Source organism: Anolis sagrei, chromosome 5, assembly GCF_037176765.1.
Source record: "Anolis sagrei isolate rAnoSag1 chromosome 5, rAnoSag1.mat, whole genome shotgun sequence".
NCBI classification, from domain to species: Eukaryota; Metazoa; Chordata; class Lepidosauria; order Squamata; family Dactyloidae; genus Anolis; species Anolis sagrei.
The window spans coordinates 99,704,475-99,720,351 of NC_090025.1; the positions used below are offsets into that span (position 1 = coordinate 99,704,475).

A 15,877-nucleotide genomic window follows, 5' to 3' on the forward strand; every position below is an offset into this window, starting at 1 on the left:
ATGGTCCAGCTCTCACATCCATAGGTTACTATGGGGAATATCATTGCTTTGACTATGCGGATCTTCGTTGCCAGTGTGATGTCTCTATTCTTTACTATTTTATCAAGATTGGACATTGCTCTCCTCCCAAGAAGTAAACGTCTTCTGATTTCCTGGCCACAGTCTGCATCTGCAGGAATCTTTGCACCTAGAAATACAAAGTCTGCCACTGCCTCCACATTTTCTCCCTCTCTTTGCCAGTTATCAATCAGTCTGGTTGCCAGAATCTTGGTTTTTTATGCTTAACTGGAACCCAGCTTTTGCACTTTCTTCTTTCACCTTGATTAGAAGGCTCCTCAGCTCCTCCTCGCTTACGGCCATCAAAATGGTATCATCTGCATATCTAAGGTTGTTAATGTTTCTTCCAGCAATTTTCACCCCAACCTTGCATTCGTCAAGCCCCGCACATCGCATGATATGTTCTGCATATTTATTTATTTATTTATTTGCATTATTTATACCCCGCCCATATCAGCCCGAAGGCGACTCAGAGCCTTAATGGTTTTCTTTGGGGACCATTAAAAGATAAAAGAGTGCATACAAACACACACGCCTGTTAACCTAATTAAACTTACAAGAATACAAAATATTATTTGCAACTCAACTTTAAAACCCCATGCAGGAATTCCAAAAAGAGTGCTTCAAGGCTTGTACCTGGCAACTGATAGTTCAAGAAGTAGGAGGCAAAGCATTATATCTATTTTCTTGGGTGCCAAGGGGGGTCTTTATCATACCAATTTTTCAACAGAGTGGTCCTTATCAATATAAAAATAATATAGGAAGTTGGTATAAATTTATTAACTATGTATTCCTAGGTTAGACAGGACATCAGGAGGATTTGAAAGACTTATTAGTGAGTCAGTTTTATAAATAAAGGGCAGTTTGATACTATTAATCTAATGGTATCAATTTTTGGAACATTGCTGTTAGGAAAGAAGTATCAAAACTGTATTACAAACATCTGACTTACAAATGACTCATAGTTAAGAAAGGGGGTGAGACAACAGGAAGTGAGAGAAATCTACCCCTTGGAAGGGAATTTGTATTTATATACATTTATTTATTTAACGGCACTCCATGCAGTCATGCCGGCCACATGACCTTGGAGGTGTCTATGGACAACGCCGGCTCTTCGGCTTCGAAATGGAGATGAGCAACAACCCCAGAGTTGGACACGACTGGACTTAATGTCAGAGGAAAACCTTTACCTTTTACCCTATACATTTATTTGGTATTTTACAAATTGAAAATTTTACATACACAGTTAGTACTGTAAATTGTATCATGTCCCTTGTGGTATTTTTGTGTGTTTTGTATTGTCTTTTTTCTTTCTTTCATCCTTTAAAAGTCCCCAAAGAAGGCTATTAAATATTACTAGGCCAAAATGCACTGGACTAATTATAAGAATAAAACCATCTTTTTCAACACCCCAAGGCTTTGTCTACTAGGTGTTACCAGCCCTCCTTGCTCCCTGTGGGTTACAACCTGCCTTTTCGGGGGTAAAAGTCTTTCACTGCAGAGATAATAATAGCAATAACTGAAAGCAGCAAAAGTTGCAAACCAGGCAAAGGCAATGTGCAATTCAAATGTGACATATCAGAAATGCACTAACAAACAACTCCCACCCTCAATGATCAGCGTGGTAACCTTAACCTTTGACTTCCTTGCCTCAGTGAAGGATAATATGAATTAAACATTCCATTAGTGACAATAAACAATTCATTCTGCATTACTGTGTATTTATAGCAAAACAAGATAAGTGCTGCAGTTAGGTTTGACTTAAAGATATTTTGCCACAGTGTGTTTTAATGCTTTGCATTGCCAATGCATAATTTATAGATAAACCAAATCTCCTGCTATTATAACATTGCGTTATGTGTTCTCTTTTTCACAGCAAGGGCTAGGTTAAGTCAATATTAGATCATTTGTGCCCCCTTGTGATAACACAGCACAATTGCATATCCCGCTTTGTATGATCTGGCCCTAACCTGTTCTCAAGCATACTGAATATTCAAGTTATTTCATTTTTACAAATAATAAATGATATTGCCTTACTAACTTCACCCTTGATACATGTTAGTAAAATAATTAAAACTGCTGTCTACCATCAGAGGTCAAAGAAAACGAACCCTCTATAGAACATAAAACAAGAAGCTCTCCCACATAATTAAGGGTTTATCATATAAGATTTTTATTTTTTTAAAGCATCCTCACAAGAAATGTTTCTGCATTATACATACAAGTTAGTCACCGTGATTAATCACCCTGTATTTTCTTTATATATTGAGAACCTTTTGTTTAAATGCAAAATATTTTGTCAAAAAAATGCTGACACCCCGCTAAAATTATATTCACAAAGAGGGTTTGATTACATTATGTAACACAATTTTTGTTCCTGGGTTATAAGTGTCATTTCCAAATTGGTTCTATCATAAAAATATGGGAAAAGTTTATTAAATTGAAATCTTTGTTTTAGTAGTCTACACAAAGATTAAAAACGGCATATATTCATTAAGGAAAATTGCAAATGAAGCACCTAGACTGAAGGAAATAATAGTACTACCCTCAGCCACACACACACAAAAAATGAAATTTCTGGAGTATAACAACTACTTTCAAAGTAAGTATTGCACAATTACACAGGAAATAACACTTTCAAACCAGGAACATCTTTTTTTCAAATTTTGTTATATAGTGTTATAGACTTGCACAATGGGGGCAAATCTACTTTCTAGTCTCATGGAACAGACCCACAGGATCAATAGGATTTTCATAAGTGTTGATTCAGGGACTGATGTAGTGATTGGAATCCTTTTGGTACACTACTCCAGTGTGGCTTCTAATTAAGCTTTGGTCGCCTTGGTGGATGACCTCCGCAGGGAACTGGACAGGGGGAGTGTAACCCTGCTGGTTCTCTTGGACATCTCAGCGGCTTTCAATACCATCGACCATGGTATCCTTCTGGGAGGCTCGCTGGGATGGGACTCGGGGGCACAGTTCTTATGTGGCTCCGGTCCTTCCTGGAGGGTCGTTCCCAGTCGGTGAAGCTGGAGGACTCCTGCTTGGACTGTGGGGTCCCGCAAGGATCCATTCCCCCCCCCCCCCCATGCTTTTTAACATCTAAATGAAACTGCTGGGAGAGGTCATTCAGAGTTTTGGAGTATGGTGCCATCTCTACGCAGATGACAACTAACTCCACTACTCATTTCCACCAGACTCCAAGGAAGCCCCGAGCATACTGGATTAGTGCCTGGCTGCTGTGATAAGCTGGATGAGGAGGAACAAACTGAGGATCAAGCCTGACAAGACAAAGGTCCTCCAGGTCAGTCGCCTGTCTGACCGGGGTATTGGGTAGCAACCTGTGCTAGACAGGGTTGCACTCCCCTTGAAGTCACAGGTACGCAGTTTGGGGTTTCTCTTGGACTTAGCGCTGATGCTTGAAGCACAGGGGTCGGCAGTGGCTGGGAGAACCTTCGCACAATTAAAACTTGTGCGCCAACTGCGACCATACCTCGTGAAGTCTGACTTGACCATGGTGGTCCATGCCTTAGTTACATCTAGACTGGATTATTGCAATGCACTCTACGTGGAGCTACCCTTGAAGATAGCCTGGAAATTTCAACTTGTCCAACGGTCGGCAGCCAGATTAATAACAGGGGCGACTTACAGGGAGCGGTCAACCCCCCTGTTCAAGGAGCTCAATTGGCTACCTTTCATCTTCCGGTCCCAATTCAAGGTACAGGTTGAATTAAAGCCCTAAGCGGTTTGGAACCCGCCTACCTTCGTGATTGTATCTCTCTCCATGAACCAGCCCAAACTCTTCGATCTTTGGGGGAGGCCCTCCTTTCGCCCTTGCCAGTTTCTCAGGCTCATCTTGTGGGTACAAGGGAGAGAGTCTTTTTCTCTGTGCCCCCTCCCCCCGACTCTGGAACTCATTGCCCAGAGAGATTAGGAAAGCCCCTACTTTATAAACCTTTAAAAAGAGCCTCAAGGCCTGGCTCTGCTGTTGTGCTTTCGGAGAATAGTCGCATAATCCTATGCTATTGCTCCCTCAACATTCTTGTCCTTGTATGAAGGTTTGTTTATTTCCCTGTCTCTCTATGAGTTCTCCCTTACAAATAGTTCTGCCCCTTTATCTCACCCTGAGTTTTTAAAGCATGTTATGTACATGTGGCCCGCTCACTGTCATTATGTTTGGTTTACTGCTTTTTTATGTTTTGTGTATATAGTTTATATGTTTTTATGTTGTATACTTTAATGTTATGTTGTTTATTTTATTGCAATTTGTATCTTATTGTATTGTAATTTGTTATTCGGGCTTGGCCTCATGTAAGTCGTTCCGAGTCCCTGTTGAGGGAGATGGTGGCGGGGTATAAATAAAGATTATTATTATTATTATTATTATTATTATTATTAAGCTGGCAGGTATTTGTTTTTGGTTGTTTGTTCTTTTATTGTGATCTCATGTAAGGACTTGCCCAAACCAGAACAGCTGTCATAGTGTTGCAGTTTCATTGCCCAATTTCATAATTGTTTTGGGGTTGGGCACCATTAATATGACGATGACACTCAGCTCTACTTGCTCTTGTTGTTGTTCATTCATTCAGTCGTCTCTGACTCTTCGTGACCTCATGGACCAGCCCACGCCAGAGCTCCCTGTCAGCCGTCACCACCCCCAGCTCCTTCAAGGTCAGTCCAGTCACTTCAAGGGTGCCATCCATCCATCTTGCCTACTTGCTCTACTATACTTGCTCTACTATACTGCATTGAATTGTCCTTGAAAAAGACTCAGAAACTGTAACTAGTGCAAAATACAGTTACTTGAGTATGGTCAGGTCTTAAAAGAATAGCACTGGCTTTCCTGTCTCAATCTAAGGTGTTTGTGATGACAAGGCTAACAATCACTTCTAATATTTAAACTTTATAAGGAAGCCAAATGTGTGAGACAAATTACTAGGCAGCATTACTAGGATTAAGACAGAGAAATGGGATAAGTGCCTCACAAGTGAATATAATGACATTATCATGGGATTGCTTTTTCAGGGAAAGTGTAATACCATTTCCTTAGTATGCAACAGATGTCACCTTTTCTCAAGTGCATGTATAAAATGTTTTCAAACATCATGTGCCTTTGCCTAATTTGTTTTGATGTCATAAAAGCAAAAATATTAAAAGCCTCAAGAGTTTATATTCTGGTGCACAGTAGTAGGAGCTATAGCTGCTTGTGGAAGGAGGAGCTTGTCTGTGTAAGTGGATACCCCCAGCTACACACACATACATATTTTCACTTTTATTATGTGTATAGCTAAATGTAAAGTTCCTACATTAAAAATATTTTAATTTGTAAAACTTACATTACATTTTCCTATTTTTTCTAAAATGATTCATTCCCCCCCCCCCACCAAAACAGAATAATTTACTATTGCTGAAACGTTACACCTCTATTAATGTTTAAGTGAAAGCTGTGGCATATAAGCTAGGTAAACACAGGTACTGTAATGATTCGTGAAGATGCCACCAATTTTGAAGAGTTTGTAAAGGAGCCACCACTTTGTAAGGGTTTATTAATTTGATAGCGTAGCTAATAGCTAGTGATATTGACTTGGTCTTCCTCCCTTTGTGTAGTGTGACTTAACTTGGAAAGGAATTGTAACAGAGACCGAGCTTTAGAAAAAAAACAGTTATTGAAATGTGGAAGGAGCGTGATGGTTTCAATGTAACTTAACTCTTAGAGGCACATATCTTCATAGGTTACATTTATAACGTTTCTTAAACAGTTCTGGAAAGGACTCTTCCTTCCACTAAACAGGTTTCAAACTTATTTTTCTTCAAACTGTGTTTCTTTCCATAATAGATTACTTCAGTTACAAGCTTATTCTTTCTTTGTGATGTTTCTGTTGCAATAGAGATTCTCACTGGGTTTCTCTCACCCTTTCTCTCATACACTACTTATTAATATAAATAAGCCAACTCAACTTATCTAAACTATTCAGGCTAAAAGCCAAAAACCTTCCTGATTCTCACTACTACAGAATAAGTCTTTCCTTGTAGTTTTTAAACTACAGATTACCTTCCTGGCTCTCAGTACTAGAGATCTAGCCACGCCTGCAGCTCACAGACTGCAGACTTTCCCTGTAGTTCACTGACTACAGACTAGCTGTTTTAAAATGGCTGCCCTGCCAAGTGGCAGTTCACACTGCCCCTGTTTTCATGGTAACCCAACTCAACATGAGCTGAGTTGGTTACCAACCCCCTAGTTATGCAACTTTAAATACTTACCCTTTAAAACATCTATCTATAATTATACATAACTGCAAGTTAAAAATGTACACTTCACCACAGGTACCATTTCATTTTCATTTATATAAATGTATTTCCTGAGAATTTACACATGTAATAGCTTTGGTGAGTGGGAAGAGGGGTGGAATGCCATCATGTTCAAAACCTAAGATAAAAATCTGATCCTGATTGTGATCCTCCTTTATCCATCGATTTGGCTGCAGAAAGGGAAGCCATGTACACATGACCTTTAAGCAGCTAATACGCGTTCAAGAAATCAGATTTTAGCATACTCTTTTCAGTTTCTGTATTCCAGGCCAAACTATCTTGCTGCAGGAAAGATATACATAGGGATGCAGATGACTACGTTTTTGTCTCCGTATACTCTTGCTTCTGAGAAAACAAAACTTTAGATTTAGTCTGCTAGACGGACCCCTCCATCAAAATTTCTTGGATAACAAGAATTAGAGGAAGGCTCTTTTGGAATGAAGGAATTGTTTTTAAGACTCACTCAAAATTCTATGAATTGTACTAGGATATTCTGCAAAATAAGAATTGAATTGTATGTACAAATATATAGATTGCTGAATAGTCCAATCTCTAAGTGAAGGCGTATTTGGTTCTAAAGATGTAAGACAAATTTAGCTTTTGATATGCAAATAAAATTGCATATTTCAGTTTTTCCAAACGTCTTCTCTTTTAAAAATGTGAGAGATGGGTAATTCCCAATTGCTTCACAATCTCAAAAAGCTTTTGCTATTAATTACCATTATATACAAACGTAAGAGCAAGAATATAATGCTTTTGCAGTATTACATATATTCCCATGTGTTTCTAACTTTATTCAATTGCTATGTTACATTACTCAGACGCTTACAGACAAACCTTAGGAGATGTTCATTAGTATTACGGTGGCCATAGAGAAAATAAAAGAATACCCCCAAAAAATTGCCAAGAACGTATCCCCCGACCCCCCCCCCCAAATTGGGGAGCAGGGGTCACAATAAGCTTTTGTTATACAAGTACATATTTTAACTGAAGGTTTGAAATAATGTATGTTTTTCCCTACAGTTTGCATACATTTTATATGACCCCGGTCTCATTTGTATATTATTTCCCCTTCAAATCTTCTGAAAGGTAACTATTTACTACCACATGAAGAATAACAACAATAATAAATGGTATTTGTTGCCCACTTCTCCTCACAGCTTGAGGTGTGGTCCAACACAGTCAAAACACAATACTATAAAATACATATGGTAGAAAGATAAAAAATAGAGCAGCAATAGAATGCAAATCCCAAACTCATGGTTCAATGTTGACTGGGTAAGATCTGGCAGAAGAGATGGATTTTTAGTTTGCAGTCTTCCTTGCCCACAGTAGTTTAACAATAGATCTTATAGACCTGTTAAATGGCTGGATCCTAATTTTTATCCTAATGATTTTCAGCTTTGGTAACAAAGATATCATATCATGTAGAAAGGCACGGATGGGAGGTTATCTGTTAGCTTTTCCCAAATGGTTCAAAAGAAATGGCCAATAGTTAACAGAAATTGAGCTTTAAATATATAAAAAATACAAAAAAAATTAAAATACCATAAACTGGCAATTGATTAAAAGCCATTAAAAAACATAGTTGTTAATAACAAATCAACAAAACACATTATGTGAAGTGCTTGGGTTCCCTGCCACAAAGACCTGGTTAGGATGGAGTACAGCTCACAATAGCCACTAGCTCCATGAAATGAGAGGTGGCAGCCACCTCTCCACAAAAGTCAACATTGACACTGAAATACAACACTGCCTGAGCTCTGCGAGTGCAGCATTTTTCCCAAATGAAGCACAGAGTGTTTGAGGACCAGGATATCCGTAGGGATACGAAGGTGCTTGTTTATAAAGCTATTGTCCTCCCAACCCTGCTATACACCTGCGAGACGTGGACTATCTACAGACATCACATGCAACTCCTGGAACGATTCCATCAGTGTTGCCTCTGAAAAATCCTGCAAATATCTTGGGAAGACAAGGAGACAAATGTCAGTGTGCTGGAAGAAGCAAAGACCACCAGCATTGAAGCGAAAGTGCTCCGCCATCAACTCCGCTGGACCGGCCACGTTGTCCGGATGCCCGACCACCATCTCCCAAAGCAGTTGCTCTACTCCAAACTCAAGAACGGAAAACACAATGTTGGTGGACAGGAAAAGAGATTTAAAGATGGGCTGAAAGCCAACCTTAAAAACTCTGGCATAGACACTGAAAACTGGGAAGTCCTGGCCCTTGAGCGCTCCAGTTGGAGGTCAGCTGTGACCAACAGTGCTGTAAAATTTGAAGAGGCACGAATGGAGGGCAAAAGAGAGAAATGTGCCAAGAGGAAGGCACGTCAAGCCAACCCCAACCGGGACTGCCTTTCACCTGAAAACCAATGCCCTCACTGCGGGAGAACATGCAGAACAAGAATAGAGTTCCACAGCCACCTACGGACCCACTGCCAGCATACCGTTCTAAAACCAGCTAAATTAAGCAAATGAATCTTACCTGAGGTAGCACTGCTGGTCTTTGTCCTGCCAGCCTCTGCAAGGAGCTGACCTGAGGAACTTTAATCGGCACGGCAGTAATGGTTCCCAAATTCTGTCAGGAAAAACAATAACGTAAGGAACATGTTTCCAGGATTTGAAACATATCCACAACACATCTAAAATATGCTATATACAAATCCATGTGGAGTCTGAAGCATGGTTTACAAATGACACTTGATTAAAATCCATGAAAATAGATATTAAAATGTGTAGGTTAAAACATTATTCACTAAAATCATCTGCAATCTGATCCCTTTATTTTATATCAGCACAAAATTTAGCAACTATTAAAATGGTCCATGATTACATAGCGCCTATTAGATATTTTAAATAGTATTCATCACTTCTGCCAGGGATCTTCTGCACAATAGGGATAATAAGAGCAGCTTGAATGCCCCTGTAGAAGTGGCAATGTAACAAGACAAGACGGGCAGTTTCCACTTCCTCCAAACTGCATGGGTATACTTGTGGTAGGGGGTGCCTGCAGTAGTGCTGATGGCAGAACATTAAATCTGGCCAGGGTGAAAGATTTCCTGAATTTGGGAATATCAAACTTGGATAAGTAACTCGCTGGAATAAACAACTTCACGCTAATTTTAATTTCTGGGTACCTGCCCATTTCTCACTGATGCCCTTTCAATGCCATACATCTGAAATGCCTACATCTGAAATGACTTGAAAGCATGCAACAACCCAAGGCAGAGTATTAACCACTATACGACCACGTCAAAACTTTATCTGCTAAAATCATCCACAAACTGCTTCGTTATTTTTATAGCTGCTGCACAAAACTTAGCCACTCTATAAGTAATTAATATTTTGCAAGAAAGCAAAAGGAGACTTCATACATATGTGGTGGAGATGCAAGAAAGTAAAGTCCCTCTGGCATCAAATCCACAAAGAATCAGAAAAAAATCTACACATGAAATTTGATTTAAAGCCGGAATAGTTTTTGTTAGGCATCACTGATTTCGACCTGGACAGCAATACAAACTATAGGTTGCTCACCTGTAACCATGGTTTCCTGAGTAGTCACCTGTGAATTCGCACATATGATATCTCTCTGCGCTTGCGCAATAGCTTTCGGAACCTTCTAGAACAGAAAAAAGCACTTGACTCCTAGCTGGCCCCACCCACCTCTCCCCGAGTATAAGTAGCCCGTGGGAGGGGCCAGCCGTCAGTTCTTTTCCGCCATAGACAGACAGAACGTGGGCATGACACTCGAGGGGAGGACGGGTGGGGATGTGCGAATTCACAGGTGACTACTCAGGAAACCATGGTTACAGGTGAGCAACCTATAGTTTCCTGTCGTAGTCCCTGTGAATCGCACATATGATAGATTAGCGAGCTCCTGACCTTGGATGGTGGGCGTCATGCCACCGCTGAAAACAAAACAGCTCTGCCAAACTGTGCGTCCCTTCTAGACACGACATCCATCTTGTAGTGGGTAACAAAGGAAAGAGGGGACGACCACAAGGCCGCCCGACAGACAACATCCAGTGGGACGCCTCTCCAATGGGCTGTAGATGTTGAGACAGACCTCGTCGAATGACCCCTCACAGGAGGAGACAGATGGGTGCCAGACATGCGATAGGCTAATTGAATCGTGGAGACAATCCATGAAGACAGCCGTTGCGAGGAGACAGGGCCACCTATGACATCGGGGCGGTATTTAATGAAGAGTCTAGACGTCTTCCTAATAGGGGCAGTCCTGTCCACGTAGAATGCTAGTGCCCTGCGAACGTCTAAGAGGTGCAGATTCTGTTCCAGAGGAGAAGTAGGGTTTTGGAAAAAGGAGGGTAAAATCAAATCCTGGGAAAGGTGAAAGGACGTAGATACTTTAGGAAGGAAGGCTATGTCAGTCCGTAGGACGACTTTATCGCTATGAAATTTCAGATAAGGTGAGTCCGCCCTGAGAGCACAGAGCTCGCTAGCCCGTCGAGCCGATGTGACCGCCACCAAAAACGCAGTCTTCCACGATAGATGAGGTAAACTGACAGTCGCCAACGGCTCAAATGGGGGTCTCATTAGCGCCCTAAGTACCAAGTCCAGGTTCCACGAGGGGACTACGGGGGTAGTAGGGGGTCTGATGTTCAAAATCCCTCTCAAAAAGGTCTTCACTAAGGGGTCCGCAAAACAGGAAGGCATACCCGACTTCCTACGGAACCAGGAGATGGCGGCCAAGTAGCACTTGATAGAGGGGTGCGAGAGACCTGCGTCCAAAAGGGACGCTAGGAAATCCAGTATAACAGAGATGGGTGCCGTATTAGGGTCCATTTCGCGGGCCCTAGAGAAAGATGCGAATTTGGACCATTTGTATAGATATGAACGTTTAGTAGAGGGCCTGTGGGCCGCCTCAAGGATTCGGAGCACCGCATGGGGCATATTGGAGAATGAGTTCAGGGGACGGGCAGAATTCGCCAGGCCGTCAATCTCAGTCTGTGTACCTCTGGGTACAGTACTTGATCTTGTTGGCATGTCAGGAGGTCTGGTCTGGGGGGGAGCCGCACGAAGATTCCCCGTGCCAGATGGCGGAGCGGGGAGAACCATGGCTGTCTCGGCCACCAGGGTGTTATCAGAATGCAGCAAACGACGTCCCTCTGGACTTTCGCTACTGTGCGTAGCAGCAGAGGGAAGGGGGGGAAGGCGTAGGTTGTCCATCCTGTCCAGGTGTGCAGGAAGGCGTCCCCCAGGCATCCCTCTTCCGCAGAAGCGTGAGCCCTCGCACAAAAGAGGGGGCACTTGGCGTTGGGCTTCGACGCGAACAGGTCGATGTCTGGAGTCCCCCATGCCCGAAAGAGTCTGTTGACTTCTTCCCGGTTCAGGGACCACTCGTGATGCGCAAGTGGGTTGCGGCTGAGGGAGTCCGCTAGCACGTTCTGTTCTCCCGGGACGTGCGTTGCCAACAGATGGATCCCCCTGTCGATGCACCACTCCCATATCTGGGTGGATAACGTCAGTAGGTTTGGGGAGTGGGTGCCACCCTGTTTGTTCAGGTAGTACATTACCGTGGTGTTGTCGGTAAGTACCTGTACCACCTGCTCTGTGACCACCCTTTCGAATGACTTTAGGGCTCTGTCGACGGCCATGAGCTCTAGGATGTTTATGTGGAGCTCTTTTTCTAGATCTGACCACACGCCGTGAGCCACTAATCCTTGGGAGTGTGCTCCCCATCCCGTGAGGGAAGAGTCCGTTGTAACAACTCTCGTGGCCGGGGGGAAGTGGAAAGGCAGGCCCGAACACGCCCATGCAGGGTCCAGCCAGCACCGGAACGAAAGGCGAACCCAGGGGGGGACTATTAGTTTGGTTGATGGGCTGTCCAACAAAGGATTGAATATGGACAGGAACCAGGATTGCAGCGGCCGCATGCGTAGCCTGGCATACAGGATGGCTGATGTAGTTGACGCCATGTGGCCGAGTAGAACTTGTAACTGCCTGGCTGTCACGTGGGGCTCGGCCAGGACCTGCTCGATCAGCTCCCTGATGGTGGCGAAGCGTTCTCTCGGGAGGTAGGCCTTCTCGCTGACGGAGTCCAGGAGCACTCCAATGAACTGGATCCGTTGTGTCGGCACCAGGACGGACTTCTCCCGATTGAGGACAAGACCTAGGGACTGAAGGAGAGACAAAACCATGGAGATGTGTGTTTGGAGTTTGAGGTAAGTCTCTGCCACAATCAGCCAGTCGTCAATATAGGGGTAGACCGTGACTCCCCTGGTCCTAAGGTGGGCCATCACCACGGCCATGCATTTGGTGAAGACCCTTGGGGCCGTAGAAAGGCCAAACGGGAGGACATTAAAACAATAAGACTGGCCGTTAACCCTAAAGGATAAGAACCTTCTGTGGTGTGGGGCGATAGAGATATGGAAATACGCGTCTTTGAGGTCGACGGTGGCGAACCAGGCGCGTTTAGGGAGAAGCGGGGTTATGGAAGCAAGAGTCACCATACGAAACCTTTTCGGTTTAATGTGTTTATTGAGCTCTCGCAAGTCCAAGATGGGACGCAGCCCACCACCTTTCTTATTCACCAGAAAGTAACGAGAATAAAAACAGAAGGGGGCAGATGCAGGGTCAACCACGGAAACAGCCCCCTTGTCTAGTAGCATCTTAATCTCTTGCATGAGTTGCATGGAAAGCGGGGTGTCTCGGAACAAACCAACTCTGGGGACATCATCAAACTCAATAGCATAACCGTTTGAAACAATAGATAACACCCACGCATCCGAGGTAATCTTCTCCCACTCAGAATAAAAACTGGAGAGACGGTCAGTAAAATAGGGCAACGGCCCTGTTGGACTCTCCTGAACCTCAACATTTAAACAGAGAGGGAAGGGTATCTTAGGTTGCGAGGCAACAATGGGACACGCAGCTGGGGTTGCGTTTGGCCCTGGGGTGGGTAGAGAGGCGTCAAAGGCGCTTCTTTGAGGCGCCAGGGGTTTTGGGCTTTCCCTGAAAGGGTTGAGCCCTAGGTTTTTGGGAGTAGGGGGTCCGTCTCCCCCCTTGGAACCTAGGCTGGCCCCCGAATCTGCTCCTGAAGGGTGTAGAATAGGAGCTACCGAATGGTCTCCGGTAAGAGGAACTGCTCGGTTGCCACCTCCCTTTTTGTTGGGGGTATGGCTGCCATGTGTAGCCAAACTTCGATGCGGACTGCCTCACATCTTGTTTTTGTTTGAGGCGGTCATCGGTGTTGGGATTGAACAACCCCTCCTCGTGGAAGGGAAGGTCCTCAGCGAGGGCCTTCCCCTCCTCCGAAAGGTTGGCGGCCCGCAGCCACGCGTGCCGTCTGATGGATGTGGCGGTGGCGAATAAGTTACCGGAAGCCTCCGCCATGTGCTTTGCGAAGTCCTTCTGGAGCTTCGCGAGAGCCAGGGCTTCGGTTTGCAGGGCCCTGGGGAAACGCTGGTCATCGGGCGGCAAAACCTCGATGTGGGGTAGCAACCGGTTCCAGAGGAGGGTCTGGTACCCTGACATATAGGTTGCGTAGTGGGCCATCCGCGTAAAAAGGCCCGCGGAAAGGTAGGCCTTTTTTCCCAACATATCCAACTTCCTGCCTTCTCTGTCAGGGGGGGCAGTCTGGGAGGGTTTGGATCGTTTAGATTTTGAGACCTCAGCTACCACCGTGTTGGCCTTAGGGGGCGCTATGACCCATTTGGCGGTGGCCATATCTATCTTATACATCGAGTCCAGGCGCCTAGGCACGGCTGGTACCGATGATGGAGGCATGTCAATTATCTTGGCCAACTTAAGCAAGTATGGGAGGAGGGGGAGGGTGGAAGACACAACCACGTTTTGTTCTTCTGACGGAAACATGGGGTCTTCCACATGCTCCGGAGGTTTCGGAGCGGGGATCTCCAGAGCTTTAATCATTCGCTCTACCAAGGCGGCAAATTTATTATAGTCAGTAGGTAAGACAGTGTCCTCACCCCCCAAAGGCTGATGAGCCTCATGCGGCTCAGTGTCCGAGTCAGAGTCCGGAGGGTCGCCGTCATCATGGGCCACAGGAGTGGGCATGTCCGTGCCCGAACCCATCAGTGGAGTAGCAGCGGCCTGTGGGGCGGGCGGAGTCGCGCCTGAAGACGTTGTAGGTTGGCACAAACTTTGGTTGAGCAGGGCCAGCGCGCCAGAAGTGCCAGGGGCGCAAGGTGTCTCTCCACCTGTATGGCGTAGCCCTGCGGTGGATGTGCTGGGCCCAGCCAGGGCCAGGTTAGCGCCCAAAGCCCCATTTGGGGGGACGGGTTCGGCCCTTGGCATCTATTACTGGCGCGGGGGCCGCTGGCGTAGACAGGGCAGGCCTGGCAGGTGTCGGGGGGCCCATCCCGGTCATCAGTGCCGCCGGTGGAGGAAGAGGCATCGCGAGCGACGCGGGCATGGGCACATACACAAGCTGTCCTGCTGGGCCCAGCTGCCAGCATCCCGGTGGAGGCATGTGGGCAGGTCCGTAGGCCGCCCGACGGCAGGATGAGGAGCGCGAAAACCGCGAGCCGTGTCGGCGCCTCCTGCGCGGAGGGGAGGATGAGGAGGAGGAGGAGGAAGAGGAGGAAGAAGACGAAGAGGAGGATCTTGCTCTGCTCCTAGTGTGGGAGCGGCGTCGGTGACGTCGGGAGCCTCCAGTCCTCCGGGACGGGGATCGGGAGCGCCGTCTACGCCTGCTGGAGCGGCGCGCGGATCGACCCGATCTGCCCGATCTCGAACGCGGCGAGAGGGGGTCCATAGAAGGAGGCAGCAGGCCAAGAGTATAGCTCCCTGCCGGCATCGCGCCCGTAGCTTCAGCGGGGCTCGTCCCTGCCAGCGTCGGGACGTGCAGGCCCTGAGTGGGCGGGGCCCCAGCGGATACTTCCTGGGTGGGCGGAGTGTCCCTTCCGCCTTCCTGGAGAGGCGGAGCATCTCGTGGTTCGGGGCCTGCGACCAGGCTCTCTTGGATCCCAGCCGGGATCGAAGTCGGTGGCAGGCTCCCCTGTATCCCAGCCGGGATCGAGGTCGAAGCCGGGCCCGGAGAAAGGGCTGAAGGCATCATTGGCGTTCCTGCCGATGTCGGAGGGGGCGTGGCCTCATGAGGCAGGAGCGCGGGCATCGGGACGGGCGATGCTAGGTCCTGCATCCCTTGCATAGGGGAAGGCGCCACGGCGGGGGAGCCTGTATTAGCCTCAGCGGCCGACAGAGGTCGCGGGAGGCTGCCCAAGGCTCTTCCAGAAAGGGAGGGAGGAGCGGGGGCCTTGTCTGCGGCGATTCCCGCCCTTTTTGCTGCCGTTTTTTTAGGCAGAGCAGGGCGACGGCCATCTTGGAGGCCCTTGTCCTTAGGCTTTTTGGCCTTCTTTTTGGCCAGAGGATCGTCCCGGAGCGAAAAAGGTAAGTTGGGGCTGGGAGAGGGCCCAGCCTGTCCAGGAGGAGGTGGAGGGAGGAGGGCTTTCTCGTATAGTGCAGCCTTAAGTCGCACCTCCCTGTTTTTCCTCGTTTGAGCGGTGAAGGCTAGGCAAACCGCACACGAT

The 15,877-nt window shown here is 46.1% G+C and overlaps 1 protein-coding gene across 2 annotated transcripts in view; it reads right to left on the reverse strand.

The window, feature by feature from the left end:
- The window catches only part of PHF21B (PHD finger protein 21B), a 239,156-nt gene that overhangs the window by 43,646 nt on the left and 179,633 nt on the right, over positions 1–15,877 (reverse strand). For both annotated transcript variants that reach the window (XM_060778145.2, XM_060778146.2), the window contains one exon: positions 8,854–8,946. In XM_060778145.2, coding sequence (XP_060634128.2) covers positions 8,854–8,946 — 93 coding nt within the window. The remainder of the gene's footprint in view (positions 1–8,853; positions 8,947–15,877) is intronic.